Consider the following 23,610-nt stretch of genomic DNA (forward strand, 5'->3'; position numbering starts at 1 on the left):
TTACAGCCCCCTGGCAACAGCACTCACCAAATCCCATGGCTGAGGGAGCCAGATACAAAGACTCCAGAGCAGCTGACAAATTAGGCTCTGATTAAAATTTTTCAGGGGAACTTTAAAACTGGTAACAAAATTGACTTTGGACTTCAAACTTCAGAAATGAAACCGTTTTGAGTTCACCTACAATTTTAACTATGGTGACTCACAATTCATGTACCCTCTGCCTTGTTGGAAGAAAATGTAAATAGTTATGTTAAGAGATCTCTTTTAGATGTTTGCTGGGTTTGTAAAGTGTAAGTAGTCCTATAGAGAGTTTGCTCTTAAATGTAAGTTTGTAAGAATTGTAAATATATATAGTAATATTCATACTAGAATTATGTTAACCTATTGATATTAATGAACCATGGTTTGGTGAAGCTAAGGAAGTCTTTAAATTTGATGCACTTGCATCAGGAGTTTATTCATTTATTTGATGTGTTTGCATCAAGAGTTTAGTGATTTAAAAAAGTTTGGCACAGCTAAGGCTGTTATAGACATCTTAGACCCATTCAAAAAGGACATTCCATCTTGGTCATCCTCTACTCCTTTACAGGGGGGTGTGGCAGCCCTAGGGATTTCTGTGGCTGTTCCAACTACTTGCAAGCCCTTAGTAGGGACCTGAGTCAGAGCTGAGTTAAGCTCTGTACTTTCCCCTGCCAGAGGCTAGTAGTCAGGGATGAGTAAAGTTCTTCTTGCTAGCTGCCATCCTAAGACAGAGTACACTTGATGGAAAGTACATTCCATGACAGGTAAAGTTGACTAGGGAAGAACAATGAACTAAGGCAGGCACAGTCTATCTGAGGGGTAGCCCAGCTCTGTGTTCCTGGGTCATGGTCACCCATAGTTTTTACTCCAGAATAAACCATCTCTTATTCCCTTTGAGGTAAGAGCTGTGGCTTTTGTGATGACACTGGAGGCATAGCTCAGCTCCCAAGTACAAAGCCCTGGCTTTGGCCCACAACATCACATAAAACTGAGTATGGAGGCACACACCTGTAACCTTAACACTGGGGATGTTAGAAGCAAGACAATCAGGAATTCAAAATCATCCTCAGCTACAGAGTGGGTTCAAAACCACCCTGGTCTACTACATACCACTCTATCTCAAATGATAAATGTTGTCCCTATTTATTTAAGTCTTTATTTGTGTCTCTTAAACCATACTGCAGTTTTCCTTAGACAGATAAATATTGTTCATTAAAGAGTTGGGAAAGTGCCTGGTGGTGGTGGTGGTGGTGGTGGTGGTGGTGGTGGTGGTGGTGGTGCACACCTTTAATCCCAGCACTCAGGAGGTAGAGGCAGGAGGATCTCTGTGGTGATATATTATGTACCATAATAAACTTGCCTGAAGATCAGAGGACAGAGCCAGCCACTAGATTAGACATAGAGGTCAGACGTTGGTGGCACATACTTTTAATCCTACCACTCAGGAGGCAAAGATCCATCTGGATCTCTGTGAGTTCAAGGCCACACCAGGCTACATGAGATTGATCCAGCATAGGAGAGAAACAGAGCCAGGCAGTGATGGCACACACCTTTAATCCCAGCACTTGATATGTCATGCCTTTGCTTGAGAAACACATACGCCTTTAATCCCAGGAAGTAATATGGAAGGGCAGAGAAAGGTATATAAGGCATGAGGAGACAGGAACTAAAAAGGCAGTTCAACTGAGACCCTTTCTGGTGAGGACTCAGAGGATTTTATAGAAGTAAGAACTAGTGGAAGGCTGCTCTGCTCCTCTGATCTTTCAGCCAGCTTTCACCCTGATAGCTGGCTCTGGGTTATTATTATTATTATTATTATTATTATTATTATTATTATTATTATTATTATTATTAAAAGACCATCTAGGATTTGAACAACAGATCTCTGTGAGTTTGAGGCCAGCCAGGTCTACAAAATGAGTTCTAGGACAGCCAGGATTACAGAGAAACTCTGTCTCGAAAAGAACCAAAAAAAAAAAAAAAAAAAAAAAAAAAAAATCTGGGAAAGTAACAAGAGGTCTAAGTGGGTAAAGACAGTAGATGTGCAGGCGTAATGACCTGACTTCAGTCCCTCCACCCCACATGGTAAAAGGAGAGAACCAACTACCAAGAGTTGTCTTTTGACCTTCCCATAAGCAACACATACACAATAATAACAATAATAATAATAATAATAATAATAATAATAAATAACCTACAACAATAACTTTTAAGCCATTGAATTGAGTATGATGGTACATGCTTGCATTCCCAGTACTCAAAGGCAGAGGCAGGAGAATTGCTACTAGTCTGAGAAGAAGCCACTTGTTCTATATGGTGAATTCCAAGTCTGCCAAAGCTACACAGTAACACCCAAATACATTAAAAAGAAAAACCACTGAACAACATATTTTTTTTAAAAACATAAAGACATTGTTGTTTTTTCATTAAATTCAGTAGCTGCCCCTTAAGCCACTGCTGTCCTAATTGGCAGATGCAACTCCACAGCTACCAGTAGCAGTTCAGCCACAATGACCATAGCCAGGCAGGGATTCTGGTCCCTCAAGCACCAGCTCTATCACAGCCCCTAAAGGGAACTTTATCTAGATATCTCTTCTTCTAAAGAACTCAGGATTCAAAGGCTGAGGTGAAATTCTGCTCGCTCAGGGAGGCTGAATAGCAAGTAGCTAACCTCCTCTCCTAGCTCACGTCTCCCAAAAAAACAAAACTCCTTCTGCTCCACCCCCTCTTAAGAACCCTTGCTACACTTCCTATCAGCTAGTTGCTGACTCAACCTCCCAACTGCAGGTTAACTTTATTTAATCAAACAAATGTAACATGTCTTTGCATCATTAAATATTTCACAGCATGAACAAATGAAACACACCTTAATATTCCACAACAGAACATCCAAAGCCATCTTGACAAAATCAAAACTGGGGACCCACATTTCCTCAGTTGAACACTTAATGTACTTACTATGGTGCTGTGGTAATAAAACTGCCGTGACACTTGCTTAAGGATTCACATACAAGCTGGAGAGATGGCCCAGTGCTTAAGAGTACATGTTGCTCATGGAGAGGACCTGAGTTTGATTCCCAGCACACATATGGTGGCTTACAATCATCCATAACCCCAGTTCCTGTGGATCCAACAGGCACACACACAGTATACATACATTTATGTAAGCAAAACATTCATATGCACAAAGTAAAAAAAAAATGGTTTTTCAAGACAGGATTTCTCTGTATAGTCATGGCTGTCCTGGACTGTTCTCTGTAGACCAGGCTGGCCTGGAATTCACCGAGATCCACCTGCCTCTGCCTCCCAAGTTCTAGGAATAAAGGCATGTGCCACCACTGCCCAGAAAAATATTTTTTTAATCTAAAAAAATATATATATATTCACATATGGACCAAAGGAACGCAACTGAGAAGAAGTAAATAAAATTCTGGTCATATGACCTTTGACAAGTGTACAGAGGAAGAATAGTCTTTTCCACACAAATTCTGAGCAGCTGAATAATGCAGTTTCTGGAAACTGCTCTCTCTATTAAACAATGCAAAGCAGACCAGTGAGTTGAATAGAAGCATTAACACCCACACATCCTGCAAGGAGAATGGTGACAGCCAAAGGAAAGGCATGAGGATGAAAGTATTTACAAGATCAGAACAGTATAGCAAAGATTAAGGAAAACATGCTGTGGGGGCACACAGCTCCAGCTCACCAATTCTCAGTGGCATCTGTGTAGGTCCTAGCTGGATATATAAGCAGGCAGCCCACTGCCTTTGGAAAGAAAGTAACTTGCACAGCTGTCTTTTTAGACTGGCATTTGGATTGAGGAACTCTGGGTTGTTGGTAGTTAAGCTCTAGATATTTATGTAAGATGTTTGGTAGGTTTTTGTTTTGTTTTGTTTTTTAAGATTTATTTATTCATGTTCTGCCTGCATGTATCCCTGCATGCCAGAAGAGGGCACCAGATCTCATTACAGATGGTTGTGAGCCACCATGGGTTGCTGGGAATTGAACTCAGGACCTCTGGAAAAGCAGCTAGTGCTCTTAACTTCTGAGCCGTCTCTCCAGCCCTGTGTAAGATGTTTGAATCACAAATCACAAGGATTCAGCTCTAAGAAATCAGGGGCTAATTACTAACATGGACATTTCTGCCTTTATTATTGGCCTTTTTGTCTCTACACCCATTTTTAAGTCCTCTTATAATAAAACACAGAGCTAAACTTTCTGGGCATATATTTGTCAAGCATTCTTAGTAAATGACACAGAAGCATGAACAACACCAGGGTGATACAGAGAAACCCTGTCTCAATTTAAAAAAAAGGGGGGGGAGAAGAAAAGAAATGATTCATATTTTAAAATTATTTAAAATATTGCTGGGTGGTGGTGCACACCTTTTTTTTTTTTTTTTGATTTTTTTGGTTTTTTTGAGACAGGGTTTCTCTGTGTAGCTTTGTGCCTTTCCTGGTGCACACCTTTAATCCCAGCACTCAGAAGGCAGAAGCAGGTAGATTTCTGTGAGTTCAAGACCAGCCTGGTCTACAGAGTTCCAGGACAGCTAGGTCTAAACAGAGAAACCCTGTCTCAAAAAACAAGACAAAGATTTAAATCTTTTATAATAATGGGTATTTTTATAACAGTAAAAAAAAAAAACTATCAGTAAATTAAATATCTGAAAGAAGTTTCATGTCCATAGTATACAAAGAACTATGTAACTCTGGGCTGGAGAGATGATTCTGTGGCTAAGAGAATCATTAGCAGCATTGTTGGCTGCTCCTCCAGATGACCTACATTCCATTCCCAGCACCCACATGGCAGCTCACAATCACATGCAGTGGCCTGCATCTGGAATTTCTAAATTCCTAAGGCAAGATATGAGGAGACAAGAAAATCATTCAAGAGGGCTGGAGAGATGGCTCAGGAGTTAAGAGCACTGGCTGTTCTTCCAGAAGTCCTGAGTTCAATTCCCAATAACCACATGGTGGCTCATAACCATCTACAACAGAATCTGATGCCCTCTTCTGGCATGTAGGTATACATGCAGAGCACTCATATATAAGATATAAATAAATATTTTTTAAAAAATCATTCAAAAGTACATGGGGCCAGCTAGCCTGAAGTAGACAGTATAGCAGCAGAAAAAAAAAGAGAGAGACCTTGCCAAAACAATGTGGAAGGAGAGACCAGACTCTCCAAAGTTGTCCTGGAACCTACACACACACACACACACACACACACACACACACACACACACACAAGCTGTGGCACACACACAATGAATGAATGAATAATTAATAAATGGTTTTTGTTTGTTTGTTTGTTTGTTTGTTTTTTTGGTTGGTTTTGTTTTTAATTTTTCCAGAGCTGAGGATCGAACCCAGGGCCTTATGCTTGCTAGGCAAGCGCTCTACCACTGAGCTAAATCCCCAACCCCAATAAATGTTGAAGAGCTAAAGTTCTCAATAAACCTGAAGGCACACTGCTTAGTGAGATAAGCCAGACACAGAATGGAGTTCATTACATAACTCCACATAATGACATATCCAGACTATACAAGTTCAAAGCTGGAAAACAGAATCCATGTGTGCAGGGGCCATAAGTCTTACTGTTTCCTGGACACAAGGAGCTTGCTTTGACTTCGGTAAATTCTAGAAATAGTAGTAACAGGGTCTCTTTCTAGAAGGCAGTCTCTCCTGATGCTGTCATTCCTGAAGGATGAGTCAGTCCTCCTGACATCCTCCATAACTCTTGTCTTGGCCTCTAGGCCATTGTGGGAGGCCAGCTCCCACCTTTTAAAGGGTTCCTATGAGGAATAGAGAGGAATAAGAAACTTTTGGATAGAAAGATAGCAGAGAGGAAAAAGACAGAAACACAGAATAGCTTCGGGAGGACCTGGATCAAAACCCACCGTCCCCATCTGCCTCTTCAAGGGGGCTTTATATAACAATGCCAAGGGGTGGGGCAAAAGACCTCCCCCCTCCCTTGCTAGATCAAAGTACAATGCACAGCCAAGTGTAAACCCTTTCAAACACCTGGCAACCATGCCCATGGTCAAGCCATGCCCTTATGCAGCCCTGCTGGGTAAAGCAAGCTCAGATTCTCAGACCCTGAGTAAGTTCTCACTAGAAAACCTCTGTGGGTCTCTACAGGCCATAGACTCTCAGACAGCCCTGCCTCCCTGGTAAGTCATTCTCCTCCCCTCACAAAGGCTTGGATCAGGGTGTTGTTGCCCCCATCACAACCAGACCCACCCCCTCCTAATACCAAGAGATGTTTATCCCACCTACCCCTCTAGCATTAGGCTGTTCTTTAAAGGGCAATACATCACCCTCTCCCTGTCCTGGGGTTCCCCATCCATCTGAGAGGAATGCCAGAATCTAACAGATACAGAATGGATGGGGCATTATCCAGGGGTCCAGGATTAATGAGGGTGTGGGCTATGCAAACCAGGGTAGGGACAAGGGTGTCATCCTGACATGAAAGCTGGTGCTCAGAAAGCTGCTCACTCTGAGAGGAAATGGTGAAAATAGACACAGGGAAGTGAGGTCTAGCCTGTCAGAGACCAGAATCCAGGCTCAAGCTACTACCTGTTCAGTGAGGTTTAACAAACCTTGTTGACCCTCTTTTCCTGTCTCCTACAATCTGCTCTCCACCCTCTACAGGCCCCTGTCACTGGCACAGAGCAGCTGTTCTATGAGGTGAGTGAGAGTAACGAAGGTTCTGGTCTCACAGGCCCAAGGGAGACTCAAGTCTTACACCACACTGGTATGAGCTTTGAGAGTCAAGAAACAGTGGAGAGCCAGGTGTGGTGGCACACGCCTTTAATCACAGAGGCAGGTGGATCTCTGTGAGTTTGAGGCCAGCCTCATCTACAGAATGAGTTCTAGGACAGTCAGGGCTACAAAGAGAAACCTAGTCTCAAAAAAGTTAAGAAAGAAAAAGAGAGAGAAGAGAAAGAGAGGGGGAGAGAGGGGGAAGGAGAGAAGAAAGAGAAAAAGGGCAGAAGAGGGCGAGCGGGAGGAAGAAAGAGCAGGGGAAGCCACTGAGTGGGAGTGGTGTAATCAGGGATGGAGGGGACTGGGAACAGGGCTCCTGGACACAACCAGGACATAGCAGAGAGCGGCAGAAGCCTGGGAGGTGCTGGATGCTGTTCTGAGCAGGACACAGACTCAGGGGCCTCTTTGCTTTTCTATGGAAATTACTAAGACCATTCGGTTGGGTCAATCACACAGCTGAAGCGGCTTTCTAGTGTCCTCTAGAAACAGCTCGTGTGGGACAAAGGAAAGCTCACTTAACATGCAGACACCAGCGGTGGGACACAGATGGAGCCTGAGCGTGTTCAGTGTCAGCCCCCAGCAGTGGGCACTTCATCAACATGATGCCTGGTGCTTAACCCTGAAACCACATCCTTCATTCAGCCTGGAGCACCCCTCAGCCCAACAGTCTACTCCCTGAACTCCAGCTGAACCCCTCAGGAAGTTGAGCCAAACTCATGATTGGGTAAATAAAAGATCAGACACCAATGCAGTGAATTGTTATTTACCATTAAAAGCAAATAAAAAGTGTGGCAGCACATACCTGTAATCTCAGTGCTCAGGAAGCTGCAGCAAGAGAATGTCTGTGAGTCTCAGGCCAGCCTGAGATACATAGCAAGTACTAGACCAGCCAGGTTGATATAGTAAGACCTTGTCTCATTTAAAAAAAAAAAAAAAAGGAAATGCTGACATGGGGATGTTGTGGAATAATCATTTTGTTCACTGTGAAGATATGTCACTCTGATTGGTATAATAAAAAGCTGAATGTCCAATAGCTAGGCAGGATTTCTAGGCACAGAGGATGTTGGGAAGAAGGGTGGAGACACCAGGAGATGTGAAGGAAGCAGCAGAGCCACATAAAAGAACGTATATTAAAAGATATGGGTTAATTTAAGTTAGAAAAGCTAGTTAGAAACAAGCCTAAATTATCAGCTAAGCTTTCATAATTATAATTAATAAATAATTGATTAACAATTAATAATTAGCCAATAGTCCAGACGAAAAATCCACCTACACAGGGAGATGGCTCAGTGGGTAGCATGAGGACCTAGGCTCAAATCTCTAACATCTATATAAAACACAGGCAGGGACCTGTACACCTGCTTAGAATGGGAGATTGGAGACAGTGGGTCCCAAGAGCTAGCTGGTGAGCTGGCTACATTTAGTGAGACACTGTCTCAAGGGACTAAGCCAGAGAATGATAGGATATTCCACATCATTTTTTTGGCCTCTGTGTGCAGGCACATAGGCACACAGACCCATATACATCCAAGTATATAACAACACACACACACACACACACACACACACACACACACACACACACACACTATGAACACTCCCAAAAAAGGAAATGAAGTATTGATACTTGCTGCAACATCATACATTATCCTACACAAAAGAATCCAGTCAAGGGGCTGGAGAGATGGCTCAGAGGTTAAGAGCACTGGCTGCTCTTCCAGAGGTCCTGAGTTCAATTCCCAGCACCCACATGGTGGCTCACAACCATCTGTAGTGAGATCTGGTGACCTCTTCTGGCCTGCAGCGATATATGCAAACAGAACACTGTATATACATAATAAATAAATAAATTTTAAAAAAAAAGAATCCACAGCACTCGGGAGGCAGAGGCAGGCGGATCTCTGTGAGTTCGAGGCCAACCTGGGCTACCAAGTGAGCTCCAGGAAAGGCGCAAAGCTACGCAGAGAAACCCTGTCTCGAAAAACCAAAAAAAAAAAAAATAAAAATAAAAAAAAATAAAAAAAAAAGAATCCAGTCAAACAAAAAAAAATCCTATAGTATGATTTAATTATATATGATTCAGTATCTTCACCATAGGGAAATATGCAGACACAAAAAATAGACTAACGTTTCCTAGAGCTGTGGAGATTTAGAAACTTTATAGACTAGCTACTAATAGAAGCAGAGTTTCTTTTAGGATTGATTAAAGTGTTTTAAAGTTTATTTTGGTGATGATAGTACACTTCTGTAGATATACTAATAACTAATCAGACATTTGAAATAGGTGACATTTATGATCTATGAGATATAGCCAAATAATGCTGCTAAGTTAAACATATATAAAAGAAAATGTTCATGAGCTCAGAGTCCAGTACAGATAGAGGGGGCTAGCTGACTGGGTTCACTGACCATGGCCTCCAAGTGTCTCAAGTGTGTCAAGACTGTGTACTTCGACAAGAAGGTGAGCTCCCTGGGCAAGCACTGGCACAAGTTCTGTCTCTAGTGTAAGCACTCAGTAAGACACTGGTGGACTGAGGGCCACACTGAATACCATGGGGAGCCCTTCTGACACAAGTCCTGCATATGCCACACTATTTGGACCCAAAGGCATGAGTATCAGGGGTGCCAGTTCCCATAGCTATGAAAACCCCCTGACTGAGGACCTTCAGGTCATCCCTGTGGTCCAAACAAAGGATTAGGAGGCCAGGGGTTCACACACACACACACACACACACACACACACACACACACACACACACACACACACAGAGTTTCAGCAAAGTCTCTAGTGTCACCACGTTCACTGGGGAGGCCAACATGTGTCCTCAATACAACAAAATGGTGTGCTTTACCATTTCACCAAGAAGGTGACCTGGGCAAGGACTGGCACCAGCCCTGCCTGTGCTGTGAGTACTGCTCCAAGACACTGACCCCAGGTGGGTACTCTGAGTGTGATGGCCAGCCCTATGTCACAAGCTTGCTATAGAATACTCTTTGGACTTGAGAGAGTGAATGCTGCTGCTGTGGGCAACTACATCTATGACAAGAACCCTAAAGGTACAGTTCAGCCTGAGGATCTGAAGATGCTGTCACAGATCCTCTAGTTGGCTCTAAGGACTGCTACCCAGCCCTGCCTCAGTGTGTCTTGCCTACAAGCCCAGGGCTTCTCATTTTGGAGAGCTTCCTTTAGCCACCTGCAAGGACGATGACAAGTTCTTAGTCTTCCTTTGTATCGGTTACATTCATCATCATTTTATCCAGAGTAGCTGATAGAAATCATTTCAGGGAGGAAAGATTTTTGCTCACGGTTTTGGAGGGAGCAGGTCCATGGTCTCTTGGCCTCATGTACTTGAGCAGATCGTCATGGTGGCAGAACATCTCACCTCATGGAAGACAGGAAACAGAAAGAAAGAATAAGGGGACAGGGACAAAATACCTTCAAGGACCCACCAGTGCTAATCTACCCCTTCCAGCTAGACCTCACTTTCTGGGGTCTCCACAACCTACCAACATACCAACTAGGGATCAAGTATTCAATACATGGGCCTGTCGGGGACATTTCATCCCTGAACTATAACTACTCCAGAAGTGATCACTTCTTTGGAAGCTGTCCTCAGCAGACTTAGTTTTATTTCCTCCCTAGTAGCCCTTTTGCAAGGTCATATTCTATCCCTTTGCCCAGCATTCTAAATTTTTTTAAATTGGTTTTTTGAGGCAAGGTTTCTCTGTGTAGCCCTGGCTGTCCTGGAACTCACTCTATAGACCAGGCTGGCCTGGAACTCAGAGATCCACCTGCCTCTGCATCCATAGTACTGGGATTAAAGATGTGCACCACCACTGCCCGGCTTGCATACCAAATTCTTAAGGAAAGACACCTGGATGATTAAGATGTTAACTTGTAAGTGATCTTTGTTTAGATTTACACAATCCACATCTAGTTACCTTCAATTAACAGCTGTGTGTGTGTGTGTGTGTGTGTGTGTGTGTGTGTGTGTGTGTGTGTGGAGAGAGAGAGAGAGAGAGAGAGAGAGAGAGAGAGAGAGAGCGCATGGGTGGCATATCCCACTTCTGCCTTACTCTTTTAATTCTGTGCATCAAGTAACACAAAGTACATAAAGTGCTGTGAGATTCCCCTGGAAGAAAACGTGTCTATGTAAAGAACTAAGGGAGCTGGGAGGGGTCAGGGAGTAGTTCAGTGGAGACCTTTTAACTGCATATACAAGCCCTGGATTAAATCCCAGCTCTGGGAATGGGGTAAGGTGGACCAGGAGCAGGAGAGGAAAGGAAGAAGACACAGAGAGGTAAGGAAGGAAATGAAAAGAGGAAGGGAAGGGAGGGAGGGAGGGAGGGAGGGAGGGAAGCTAGTCAAAGTTGTGATTTTCCATCCAGAGAAAGGAAGAGATGGCAGCCTGGATGACAAAGACTCCACTCAACAAGCAGCCTTCCTGCCCTGCCTTCCTTCCCTCCCTACAAAAGCACCTATCCAGACCTGAGTGCCGCAGGATGGAGCTTTGAGAATGATAACGCCTTCCTCCTTCTGTGCTACCAGCTCTTAAACTGCTGTCCTCCACATCAACTTTCATCTCCCCAGTACTGGGTTCTGGGCAGAAAGCAGCTGTATTCTAGGAACCCCACTTTCTCAGACCCAGACCCCTTTGTTCCTGTCCCCCCTCCCTGTATATGTTGGGTCCTTCTACACTCTACCACTCTACACTCTCACAGACCACAGGACAAAACACAAGGATAATTCTGAGATTTTATTTGATTATGCAAGGGGTCTGATATTTTTCCAGTTTCGCTGGGTGGTCAGTCTCTGAAGATAAGCAGAGGGCCTAAGAGGATGCTCCAAGGAGGACCTTGACTACAGTGCCCTGCACCAGCAGCCTCGGACTTTTCTAAGATGTTGACGACCTCAGTCACTCTGATGCTCCCAATATGCTGAAAATTTGCTAAAAGCTTGTCTGAATTACGAGCACAGCCCATTATGAGGAAGGTAGTATTGAGCTTCCCTACAAGGAAGAAAGAGAAGAATCAGGGCTACTTTCCAGACTTAAGAATCCTGGTCCCTTCCCAGAGGCCCTCACCAGTCAGAACACCTGCTTTCCCACCAGAGATTTGGACAACAGAAACCTTACTCTCCTTACTTAGAGTTAGAGTGTCTAGTCTTCTGTACCCCCACTCCCATCTCATGATCCCACCAGTCTCTCGGGTGTACAAAGGCATGGTACAGTATACACAGATAGTCATTTGATAAAGTTCTCCTCTCACCTGCCTGAAATTTTAAGGTGGAACTGTAACATGAAGAAGCAGCAAAGGGACAGGCTTCAGTGGTGACAAAATTTGGAAGACATTCCTGGTCGTGCCTTCCCACACAGGTTGGACAATGTTTGGCAGAAGGTGCTGTGTGCTTAGGTTCACCAGCCTTGAGTCTCACAAAAGGCTCCAAGTTGGTTATATTGTTGCAGAGATAGGACCTGCAGACACGGCTGTAGGAGGCAACGGACACTCCAGGTGGAGAGACGAGGTAGGAGATTTGTGGGGGGTAAGATAAGGCTGAGGTGCAGCCTTTAAAACTCACAATTCCCCTACTGGTCCCTGAGGAGTAGGGGATTAAAGAGGTGGAATCAGTGTCACTGGCCCCTCTCAGGGCCTCCCTTTCTAGCCTCTATATTTCCTGTGTCCTCCTGGCCCCAGCTTTGCCTCCTCCCACACCCACTCACTGCACCTGCATGGAACAAGAAGCCAGGGTCTTTATCTGTGTCTGCTAATCCTTCTTATGGAAGCCCCTCTGCTGCCCTAGCTCCTGTGTCTTCATCCTTCGCTCCCCCCAGGGACCTGTCCACATCCATCCTACACTACAAATATCTGAGTGAGACCTACTCCATTCTGGCCAGTAATCCCTATTCCTCATTTTCACTCCTTAACCTCCCCAAAGCAGTCACTCTAAAGTAACTGATGTGTTTTGTGTGCCCCTGAGGAACATGAAGTGTTTCACAAGCATACCTTTTTATTTTTTGCATATGGTAATATTACTATCTAAAATAATCAGCACTATGCTTTTACTATCAATTTGTATACACACACATACACACACACACACACGTCTCTCAGGTGTACAAACGTCTGTGTGTGTGTGTGTGTGTGTGTGTGTGTGTATCTCAGTCCTGGCTGCTGGAAGTATAGCTAGAAAGGAGGGTTAGCAAAAAGGTGAGCAGAAGGTGGTATATCACCTGTCTCAATATACACTATGGTCTCCTCGCAGCCTTCTTTCAGCTTACACACCATGCTCCTCAACAGAAGCCAGTTCCAGTTATGCAAGGTCACAGCTCTGAAGGCTGAAGCTGTCGCCTCATAGCACAAAAGAGCTTCAGTCCCTAAAGAGAGATGTTCTTCTAGTCACCTGCCTCCCACACCACCTTCTTTTTGTTGTTGTTTTTGTTTTGTTTTGTTGTTTTGGGGGCTTTTGTTGTTGTTTAGTTGGTTTTGGTTTTTTGAGACAGGGTTTCTCTGTGTAGCCTTAGCTGTCCTGGAACTCATTTTGTAGACCAGGCTAGCCTCAAACTCAGAGATCCACCTGCCTCTGCCTCCTGAGTACTTGGAACTAAAGGCATGACCCATCATGTTCGGCTTTCCACATCACCTTTTTGTTGTTGTTATTGTTTGTTTGTTTTATCGAGACAGGGTTTCTCTGTGTAGTTTTGGTGACTGTCCTGGATCTCACTCTGTAGACCAGGCTGGCCTCAAACTCACAGAGATCCCCATGTCTCTGCCCCCTCCCCCCCACTCCAGAGTGCTGGGATTAAAGGTGTGCACCACCACCTCCGGCCCACATCACTTTAACATCAGCATGCAGAAAGCCTATCCCCTGAGGGGACTCAGCCCACTTTCCACCAGTACATAGGTCCAGCCAGCCTCCCACGTACTGGGGCCTTACGGTATACAGCCCCAACAAGACATACAAGGCAAAAAAGAGATGGCCTCTAAGAGGCATAGCAGCTGCAGAGATCTCAAATCCTGGAGTCCCATGCTTCTGAGTCAGGGTCCTGGATGTGACAGATCAATCTGGAGCCAATTTCTGATGGAGTCTCAAGTTTGGTTCTTGTCAGTCCCTGAATTCTCTGTCCAATTTTCTAAAGAAAATTGACCATGTTAGTTGCTGTGATATGGGCTCCCTTGAGACCTATAATGACACAAGTTTCCCATCTCTGTGGTCTCCCCTCCAAAATAATTCACAGCCAGCATTATCTTCTTTTCAAAGCACACTTTTCACGTTCTTGCCTAGGTCCTCCCTCCAGCCACAGTGCTGATCCAAAGACCCATCACTATATAGGCTGTTCTCCAGTCAAATGCAAGGACATCAAAACAACAAACTGAGCATTAGAGCTTTGTGAATCAAGCATGGTGGATCACACCTGCGCACCTGTAGTCCCAGCACACAGAAGGCTGACCTAAGTTTAAGGCCAGCAAGGCCAAACAAACAAACAAACCCACTACATGAGAACCTGTCTCAAGTACAAAAAGCCTATGAGAGAGTAGATGTTAATTAACATATTCCCAAGTCTTTTTTGTTTACTAAGGAAATTAAAAAGTATTTAGAACTGGACAATAACAACCATATCACTTATACACAGGAATGCATATAAAATCTGCAATAAACTAAACATGGTCTAGTTAAAAGTATTGCACCAATGTCAGTTTCATATTAATATACCATGGTGGTGTGTGCCTATAATCCCAACACTTGTAAAGGGGGACTGGAGGACCAGAAGTTCAAGATCACCTTGAACTACATAACAAGTTCAAGGGTGGCCTAGCCTACATGAAACCCTGTGTCAAACATAAACAAAACAACAAAAAGTATACAAAACATATAAACTATTCAAAGCAAACTGACATAAGAAAATATGTAAGGGCTAGAGAGATGGCTCAGAGGTTAAGAGCACTGGCTGCTCTTCCAGAGGTCCTGAGTTCAATTCCCAGCCAACCACACTGTGGCTCACAACCATCTGTAATGAGATCTGGTGCCCTCTTCTGGCATGCAGGGATACCCGCAGGCAGAACACTGTATACATAATAAATAAAAATAAATCTTTGGGGTTGGGGATTTAGTTCAGTGGTAGAGTGCTTGCCTAGCAAGCGCAAGGCCCTGGGTTCGGTCCTCAGTTCTGAAAAAAAAAAAAAAAAAAAAAGAAAAAGAAAAAGAAAGAAAATATGTGATAATTTAAACCAATAAGAATTTTCTCACCAGCAAGAAAAAGAGAGTGAGCCTAGGATAAGCCTGTGAAGAAACCATCCTCAGAAGAGTAAAGGCACAAAAGCTAGCAGGCATTGGAGGAAGTGCACCAGTCTAACTGTAACCTGGGAAATGCAATTATCTTGCAATATGTATCCTTATTCTATACCTCACAGGCTGACAGCAATCAAAAAGCTGGAAAAGGATAAGAGTTAGCAGGTGTGTGGTGATAGATACTTCTGTACTCTGCTGTTTATGGAGTGATTGAGGGAAGGATAGATGGGACCCCCTAGGAAAAGAGGAATTGTGAGTTCCCATCAGTGTCTCAAGTTTAATGCAGGGAGAAGTCTGACAATAGTCAAATTAGGTTTATAAACACCCACTTCTGGTATAGTATAGCTAAATATAATGAAAATCTCCACCCTCCAATATATGAGGAGGAATCACTTTTGTGATGATGGGTTTGGGCAAAAGGAACACCTCTCCTAAAACTAAGGGAGTGCACAACTTGCAGGGAGGAATAGCACACACAGAAGCAATTGATTAGCTGCAGCCAGAAGTGATGGTGCACACCTTTAATCCCAGCATTCAGGAAGCAGAGGCAGGTGGATCTCTGAGTTCCAGGACAGCCTGCTCTACCGAGCAAGTTCTGAGACCCTCTCTTAAAAAAAAAAAAAAAAAAAAAAAAAAAAAAAAAAAAAAATGAGTTGGAGAGATGGCTCCGTGGTTTAAGAGCACTGGCTGCTCCTCCAGAGGACCCAAGTTCAATTCCCAGCACTGACAGGGCAACTCACAACTGTCTGTAACTCCAGTTCCAAAGGATTTGACACCCTCACACATACATACATACATGCGGGAATGCACATGAAATTTAAAAAAATAAATAAATATAAAAACATTTATAGATGTACATGTGCATACGGATTGGCCCCAAAAGCACAGTGCTTTTTTTTTCCTTTTTAAATAAGACATTACCACATCCACAAAATCCACGTGTACACAAAACACTACACATCTCTGAAGATAACGCACAAAATCAGAACCACACTAACTAACCATCTTAGGATGGCTGCCTATGGGAAGACTGGAGAATGAAAGTGAGGGGTCGGGATTAATAGGAATGGGAAATTATTAAAAGTGTGTGGGAGAGGCTACAAAGTTTCCAGGGCTTAGCGCTCCAAGCTAACCCAAAGTTGCAATCTGCCTGTTAGCTTGGAGATCTTACGCTCTTGGTCGAACTCTTCGCCTGCTTCTTCATTCCCAAAAAACTAGTGATTACCCATTCTCTAGAGTCGTTGTGAAGAGTAATAAGATGGACATGAAGTACCAGGCAAAGGCCAACGGCTAATGTGTTTGTTCCTTTCGCGCTCCCTCCTCCCGATGTAAAAGCTCAGCCTCTTGGACCCGCCGCCATTCAAGCAACCCCCACCCCAGGCTGGGCACAAAGCACCTTTCCAGCTTCAGTACCCGTCCTCCGCATAGCAGTCCAGCTGGGAAGTCACTTCCGCCGCCTTCTTGGGCCTGGAATGCCACAGACACGCGGGTGCTGTAACCCAGGGGAGTGCGGCACAAGGCAGGCTAGAGCCCACATTAAATACCTGACGTGGGAGGGAAAACACCGCCGGCCTCCGTGGCCGAAGGCTGCGCACGCGCAGCGGGTGTGAGCCAACGCCTCAGGCCGTGGCTGAGCCTGGGGCTCCTGTGGTGGGGGGAGCGGGCGGGAGGGGGAAGGGAGGGCCAGCCTCGCTCTGGTTGAGGTAATTCGACGCCCCATTGGCTACCTGCCTCCAGCGTGAAGAACAATCTGGCAAAGTAAGACGGGAGGCAACGTGTGTGCGCGCGCGACTCAACTCGACGCGCTATTGGCTGGCGCGATTGTTGCCGGGGCGAAGCGGGGCAGGAAGGGGAGGGGCGGGCCCTCCGTGGTGGCTCTCGAACCCTATTGGCTGTGCCGCACAGCCAGAGCGCCGGGCTTGAAGCTCATTGGTCCTTGTGGCGAGGAGCGGGAAAAGCCGCTCGAGCCAGCCGTTCCTCTTCGCCACTTTGTCGCCCTTTTCCTTGGACCTGGCTGAGTGTGATTCGGCTTGAGGCTGTGGTAACCACCGGCTGGCGGCATGAACTTGATCCCTCCCTGTCTCCTGAGCTGGGTCCCCACCATGGACTCCCCTTGCTGGCCCCTCGCGCTGCTCAGCACTTCCCCGCCCCACCCCGCCCCACCCCCACCTCTCCACCCACCCCACCCACCCCCGCTTCTGAGCGCGGTCCTCGTGCCCAGCCCCCTCCCTGGGACCCTGGAGCGGGAGGGGCCGCAGGCCCAGCGTTTGGGGGTGATGGATGGCTGCCTGGAGGGGACACCCACATAATGGTTGCATGGGATGGGACAGTGCATGCCATTAACTGTTGGGCGTGGGGTACAGGGACGTAAGTGCAGCAGTGGTTACATGGATTTTCAAGAAACCCATGCGGTTGGATTCAAGGAAGAAAGTGGTGTCCTGAAAACACCTTTGGCCTCCTTCAGGATGTCGCAAGTGTCAGGGACTCAGTAACCATTTGGGAAGAAGTTGATTTTGTTTTGTTTTGTTTTGTTTTGTTTTTAAGAAAGGGTATCATGTAGCCCAGGGCAGTCTTCAACTCCTAGCAGCAGAGGACCTTGAACTCCTGATCCCCCTTGCCTCTACCCTCCAAGACCTGGAATTATAAGCATGTGCCACCACACCCAGTTAGTTTTTGGTTTTTTAAAAGAGTCACCCCAGTTGCCCAGACTGGCCTGGAACTCACAACAATCCCCCTGCCTTAGACTCCCAACTGCTTGGATTGCAGATATGAGCCAGCATGCATGGATCAGTAAATATTTGTTAACCTAATCGAGTCCAAGAAAAAGATACAGGTTAGCATTAAAATCTCAGTTACCTCAGGAGGCTGAGGAAGGAGGATAGCAAGTTCAAGGCCAGCCCCTACCACTTATCAAGACCTTGTCTTTAAAAGGGGGGGGCGGTAATATGTGTCTATAAGGCCCTAGATTCAATGCTTTTTTTGTTTGGTTGGTTGGCTGGTTGGTTTTGGTTTTTGGTTTTCAGTTTTTCTCCGCAAAGTTTCTCTGTGTCGCCCTGGTTACCTTGAAACTCCCTCTGTAGACCAGGTTGGCCTCGAACTCAGAGATTTGCCTGCCTCTGCCTCCCAAGTACTGGGACTAAAGGCGTGCGCCCCCACTGCCCAGCTCAATGCCCATTTTTTGAACCATCTAGTGAAAATGGGATAGGAAATCTCTTGAGAATAATATTGTGACTGGAGAGTACAAAAACAAAAGCTGAGCTTGCTGACAGACACCTTGAACCCCAGCACTCTGGAAGCAGAGGCATTTGGGTCTCTGTGAGTTTGAGTCCACCCTGGTCTACAGCCAGGAATACACACATAGTGAGGTCTTGTCTCCAAAATTAAATAAATTAACTAGTTAATTTTTTAAAAATCAGGGGTGCTGAGGAGAAGGCTCAGTTGATAGTGCTTGGGCACATGCCTGAGTACCTGAGTTCAGGTCCCCACTTAAAAACTGGGCACAGTGACATGCCTGTAACCCCACCACTAAGAGTGGGGAGCTGAGACAGGTGGATCTCTAAAGCTCACTGGCCAGCCAGTCTAGCTAAAGCCATGTGCTTCAGATTCAGCAAGATGACCTTGACTAAAAAAAAAAATCTAAGTGGAGAGCACTGGAGAAAAGCCATCTAAAATGTCAGCTCTACACATATATACATGCATCCACATACACACTCTTAAAACACACACCCCAAAATTATAATGATGGCATACAGAGAGCAGACTGACTTGGCTAGCACATGTGGAACTTAAAATTGGGGTGGGGGGGGCAAGCAAAAATGTATTGAACAAATACTTGAGAAAGAAAAGCGTAGTTTCTGAGAAAGGAGCATCTATGAGAAAGGTTGTGGGGTGAAGAGAGGAGACGGCAGGGTGAAAGGTGGGTCCTTAGAGGGGCACGATGGATCACCACAGATGTGGCTTCCCGAAAGCAGAAGGGCTGGTTAGGACAGAGCTCATGTAACTCTCCTGACCTACCACTCCTGCCTTAGATCCATGGACCCCAGTGAAGCCCCTGCTGTCCACCCCTGCTCGGCTGACTCTTCCCCAGGGCATGAGACCAGAGTTTCCCAGAGCACAGAGCTTATTCCCAAGAGACCTGTCAGTCGCTCTCCAACCTGTGCCCGCTGTCGCAACCATGGTGTCACAGCCCACCTCAAGGGCCACAAGCGCCTCTGCCTCTTCCAGGCTTGCGAGTGTCACAAATGTGTCCTCATCCTGTGAGTATGAGATGCGGGGTGGTGGGGGGTGTGCTTCTCTTCCAAACGGCTGACTGTTGACTCACAGTCTCCTTCTCTTAGGGAACGTCGGAGAGTCATGGCTGCCCAAGTAGCCTTGCGTAGGCAGCAGGAGGCACAGCTGAAGAGGCACCTGGCTCAGGGACTGATGAAAGGGGCAGCCCCTCTGAAAGCTCCCCTCCGTGTCAAGAAGGGAGCCTTTCGGCCAGGGGTCCCTTGTGAGTGGCTCTGGTTGGGAATGGGACAGGGATTTGACCGTAGTAAGTGTAAGGACAAGCACCCCTGTTGTGAGACTAATCAGTGTGTGGCCTTGGGCAAGGTGTTTCCTCTCTCTGGGCTTCACCCTCTTGATCTGTCAAACGTGCTGACGGGGCTGGAGAGATGAGGCAGCAGTCCAGAGAGCACTGTCTCACTAGGAAGCTCACCACAATGTCTCTAACTCCAGCTCCAAAACCTACTCCCTGCGGGCCTCAGCAGGCCTGTCACGTGTGGTGGACAGACAGACATGCAGGCAAAGCACTCACACACCTAAGAATAAAGAAAATTTCATTTTAAATTGTGGGCAAGGCTGCAGTGACAATTGAAGATAGAAAATGGGGGGAGGGGCACAGTGAGGTGGCTCAGGGTAAAGGTACTTACCGCACAAAGCTGGTGACCTGAGCTCCATCCTCAGAGCTTGCATAAAGGTAGGAGAGAACTGACTCCCCAGAATTATCCCGTGGTCTACACACACACACACACACACACACACACACACACACTGATAGAAAGAAAACCGAGGCATGGGGTGTGGTGAGTACAGGAGAGGTAAGGGAAGAGGAGAGTGAGATGGAAACCAACCTGCACTACCGAATCAGACCCTGTCTGGAGGAGAAGGAGGAGGGGCTGGGCAGGAGAAGCAAAGACACAGAACAGGCCTGGGCATGATAGCACGCGGAGGTGGAAGCAGGAGGATCACAGGTTCAAAGCCAGCCTAGGCTACATGGGGGGAAAAAAAAAAAAAAGAATGAAGAAGTCAGAGGGAGATGAGAACTTAGCTGAAGTTGGGGTAGGATAGGGGTCAGGAAAGGGGCGTGCTGGATCTCTCCCTGGTTCCTCACAGCTGGAAAGGAGAACATAGCACCCCAGCCTCAGAGTCCCCATGGAGCAGTCCCACTGGTGCTGACACCCCCGGGGAAGGTAAGGAGACCTGGGTCCTGGGGGACGGCTCTTCGCCCAGCTCCTGCCCAGACTGCCCCCGTGCACTGTACCCCTGGGCTCCAGCCCACCCCTGACTTGTGGTGTGCTCTTTAGTGAGTCACTTGGGGTCTGTGGGTGAGAAGGTGGGACTTTAGGAGCTGCCCGCCCGTAGTTTCAGCTCCTGCCCTCATCCTGGAGCATGCTTACTTCTGCAGGCTCATGAATCTGCCCCGGGCCCTCTACCCTTAGGAGAACTATGGGCCTCTGCTGCTCAGCCGCCCCCAGGAAGCCTTGCCTTTGCCCTGGACACCATTGCCTGCTGGACCTTGGGGCCCCGGACACTGGCTGCCCCCAGGACTCTCAATGCCCCCTCCAGTAGTGTGCCGCTTGCTGTGCCAAGAACCTGCTGTCCCTCTACATCCTTTCCCTGGTAAGACGTTCATCCTTCTGTCATCAGACAGATACCTAATGCTAGGTTACCACTGCACCAGAACGGGGAGAGAGAGGAAAGGGAACTGTGGTCTTTGAACCCATCCATTCTGCTTCTCTTGCCCTTCTTAGGCTTTGACCCTGGCACATCTCTCCGGCTGCCCACTCATGGGACCCTCCCAACCTGCCCAGGATCTCGCTCAGTACTGGCAGCTCCACTTTCTGGAGAGCCCCAAGGACCCCCTAACCTGCCTCACACGTAAGTAGGAACACAATAAAGGAAAGTTTCTGGCCAAGTGTGATGGTGCACACTTGTAATCCCAGCACTTGAGAGGTTGAGCCAGGAATGTCAGGGCTTCAGGGTAATCTTCAGCTACACTACACAAGGTCAGCCTAGGCTACATAAAATTCTTACCTCAAAAAAAGGAAAAGGGTTTCATACTAACAGGCAGGCAGATCGTATCAGTTTCTACTGTTCCCTGACTGGGAGCCTTTGACAGTATTTGCAACTCTCAGAGCCTGATTTAATATCAGTAATTTCTAGCTGCTACTTACTCATCTGGGGTTGTCATAATAATAACACCTAGCACAGGCCCTGACCTTGAACAAACATGGCTGCTCCCTCTTCGGAAACAGGATAGGATAGGGTTGTCTGGTGACAAGGAAGGCCTGGATGGTAAAGCTATAGACCAGAAGCCATCAGAGCAAGTTTCGTGAAGGTGGAATTCCTTGGGGCAGAGGAAGCTGGGCTGGAGAAAGCAGGCTGGGGGAGCAGACAGCAATCCCAGTCACACTGGGTATTTTATCTGCCTTTGAAAACCTGACACCAACCCTATAACCTCACAGTAGCATGAGAGGGAACACCTGGATGAGAGTCTCATTTTATAGAAAGCAAAGTGCCCGAGACAGTGAGCAAGACTTGCCCAAGCCCACAGAGTCCAGTGGCCAGCCAGGAACTCCACTTCCCAGGTCAGAATGCCCCACCCACTTCCCATGTGTCTCTCCTTTCCAGATGTTCGACTCTGATACTCCAGTCCTGTGGCTCCCCAGACTCTCTTCTGCTACAGCCACAGGTCTCGGGAAAGAAGTGGCCTCCAAGGCCTGGGGAGGAGGTTGACTGCAGAAGGGAAAGGCAGGGGACTGAAGGGAACACTGAGGGGGCATGGAAGTGAGAGTCCCAGCTGCTCCTTCCCTTTCCTTCCCAGGCCCCGGGAGCCTCTTGCCTGGCCTGGACATCTGGCCCCTCAGAGCGGCAGTTGCAGCGAGAGGCAGCTGAGGCCCTTGTAGGTCTGAAAGATGCATCCCAGGCTCCCCGCCTAACCCCATCTGTCCCCCCGAACCCTGCCTGGATCTCTCTGCTGCACCCCTGTGGCCCACCAGGTGACCCTTCCTGAGAGTAGAGACTGAGAGGAGATAGGTTGGTAAATGGAGGCCATTAGAATAAGCAGAGGCTAACCAAAATGGGACAGACACTAGGTGAATGCCCTCAGGTTCAGGCCCCTAAGTTTCTCAGCCTGGCCTCTGAGACTGCAGTTGAACATTGTTCAGTGAGTCACTCTTTACAGTTTTGCTCTGAGTGACAAATGTCCAGTGCCTTGATATCAAGGAAAACCAGATCCTGGGCTGTAAGGGGAACAGCGGTGAAGGCTGAGAATACCCCTGTCCAGTGCAGTGTTGGTCTGGAGGATCTGCTGGAAGTAGACAGATGAGGCTGGGGGGCTTCTGAGTATAGAGATGCAGCTGAGTCCGGACCAGCAGCTGTTTGAAGGGGAACTGGGGAATGTTCTGAGCTAGATAGAGCATGGTAGCTTTGGTGGGGGGCTGGGAGAAGACAGTACTGGAGGCAGGAGGAAGGACACAGGAAGGGTGGGGATGAACCACAGGAGGAGTGAGGGACAGTGGGTTGAGTGTGACCAGGGCCTGCCCTTCCTGTCTGCCCACAGCTCCTCCTGGGGGAAGAGGATTCCAGCCTGTTGGCCCACCCCTCCGGCCTAGTCCGGCCTCCTCTGTCTCCCTGCACATTGGGCGTCTGGGGTCCATCTCTCTCCTCAGCTAGAAACCAGAGGTGGAGGCTGCCTTACTGGGACAAAGAGATGACAAGCTGCAGGCACTTCATATTTGGTATTTTATTTATGCATTTTGCATAGAATTTAATGTAATGCAAGATTCAGCCTTTTTTTTTTTTTTAAGCTTTCTGGTTCCTTTTGTAGTGTGGGTATTTCCTTGACTAGAAGTGAATGTTCTCATAGCCCTTTTTAAGTCCCTCAATAGAGGTAGCTGGGCAGTTTAAGAGGACCATATCTAAATACATTTTTGCATGAGTTTATGTTATATGCCTGGATGCTCAAGTCTGTCTCTGCATGTGAAAACACAAGAATATGTTCACTTTGTATGTAAGTTTCCGTAAGCAAGAAATAAACCTTTGCCATTTAAACCATCAAGACACAGAGTTTATTATCACAGCATAACTGCCTATAATAATAATCACAGTCTACCCTGACTGACAGAAAGGACTATTCAATTCATGTCTCAACATAGAAGTCATCGGCTTGATAACTACCACAGAGCCAGGAATGGTGGCTCACACCTGTAATCCCAGCACTCACAAGGCTGAGGAAAGAAAGCAAAAAACATGAACTTGGACTTCTAGTCA

The 23,610-nt window shown here is 46.6% G+C and overlaps 2 protein-coding genes, 1 long non-coding RNA gene and 1 pseudogene across 13 annotated transcripts; 3 read left to right on the plus strand and 1 right to left on the minus strand.

Moving 5' to 3' along the window:
* The first annotated feature begins 993 nt into the window (after positions 1–993).
* On the plus strand, positions 994–7,529 carry LOC121825313 (uncharacterized). Its single transcript, XR_006067469.2, has 3 exons — positions 994–1,098; positions 6,675–6,710; positions 7,245–7,529. It is a non-coding gene; the product is annotated as an uncharacterized LOC121825313 (long non-coding RNA).
* A 2,076-nt stretch (positions 7,530–9,605) lies between these two features.
* Positions 9,606–9,892, plus strand: LOC102922495 (cysteine-rich protein 2 pseudogene; annotated as a pseudogene).
* A 1,640-nt stretch (positions 9,893–11,532) lies between these two features.
* Lypd4 (LY6/PLAUR domain containing 4) lies at positions 11,533–17,216 on the minus strand. Of its 7 annotated transcripts, none has more exons than XM_076573686.1 (6): positions 16,807–17,216; positions 16,472–16,542; positions 13,748–13,918; positions 13,019–13,162; positions 12,057–12,383; positions 11,533–11,797 (listed from the first exon to the last, which is right to left on the minus strand). In XM_076573686.1, the coding sequence occupies exons 3-6, from the start codon at positions 13,812–13,814 to the stop codon at positions 11,595–11,597; spliced, it is 741 nt and encodes a 246-aa protein (XP_076429801.1). In that variant the 5' UTR covers positions 13,815–13,918; positions 16,472–16,542; positions 16,807–17,216; the 3' UTR covers positions 11,533–11,594. The 7 variants fall into 7 exon arrangements, with proteins under 7 accessions (XP_076429801.1, XP_042123757.1, XP_042123761.1 ...); XM_042267823.2 differs by having other exon boundaries at positions 16,803–17,189; XM_042267827.2 differs by lacking the exon at positions 16,807–17,216 and adding an exon at positions 16,620–16,721.
* Positions 16,910–23,398, plus strand: Dmrtc2 (DMRT like family C2). Of its 5 annotated transcripts, XM_042267773.2 has the most exons (10): positions 17,009–17,116; positions 17,842–17,908; positions 19,104–19,331; positions 19,413–19,567; positions 20,452–20,528; positions 20,778–20,958; positions 21,090–21,216; positions 21,970–22,030; positions 22,163–22,337; positions 22,901–23,398. In XM_042267773.2, exons 3-10 carry the CDS (start codon positions 19,108–19,110, stop codon positions 23,011–23,013), a joined length of 1,113 nt encoding a protein of 370 aa, XP_042123707.1. In that variant the 5' UTR covers positions 17,009–17,116; positions 17,842–17,908; positions 19,104–19,107; the 3' UTR covers positions 23,014–23,398. The 5 variants fall into 5 exon arrangements, with proteins under 5 accessions (XP_015862070.1, XP_015862069.1, XP_076429770.1 ...); XM_016006583.3 differs by lacking the exon at positions 17,842–17,908 and having other exon boundaries at positions 16,965–17,116; XM_076573654.1 differs by having other exon boundaries at positions 16,999–17,908.
* The last annotated feature ends 212 nt before the right edge of the window (positions 23,399–23,610 follow it).

The sequence above is a fragment of the Peromyscus maniculatus genome, chromosome 1 (genome assembly GCF_049852395.1).
Source record: "Peromyscus maniculatus bairdii isolate BWxNUB_F1_BW_parent chromosome 1, HU_Pman_BW_mat_3.1, whole genome shotgun sequence".
Classification (NCBI taxonomy): Eukaryota; Metazoa; Chordata; class Mammalia; order Rodentia; family Cricetidae; genus Peromyscus; species Peromyscus maniculatus.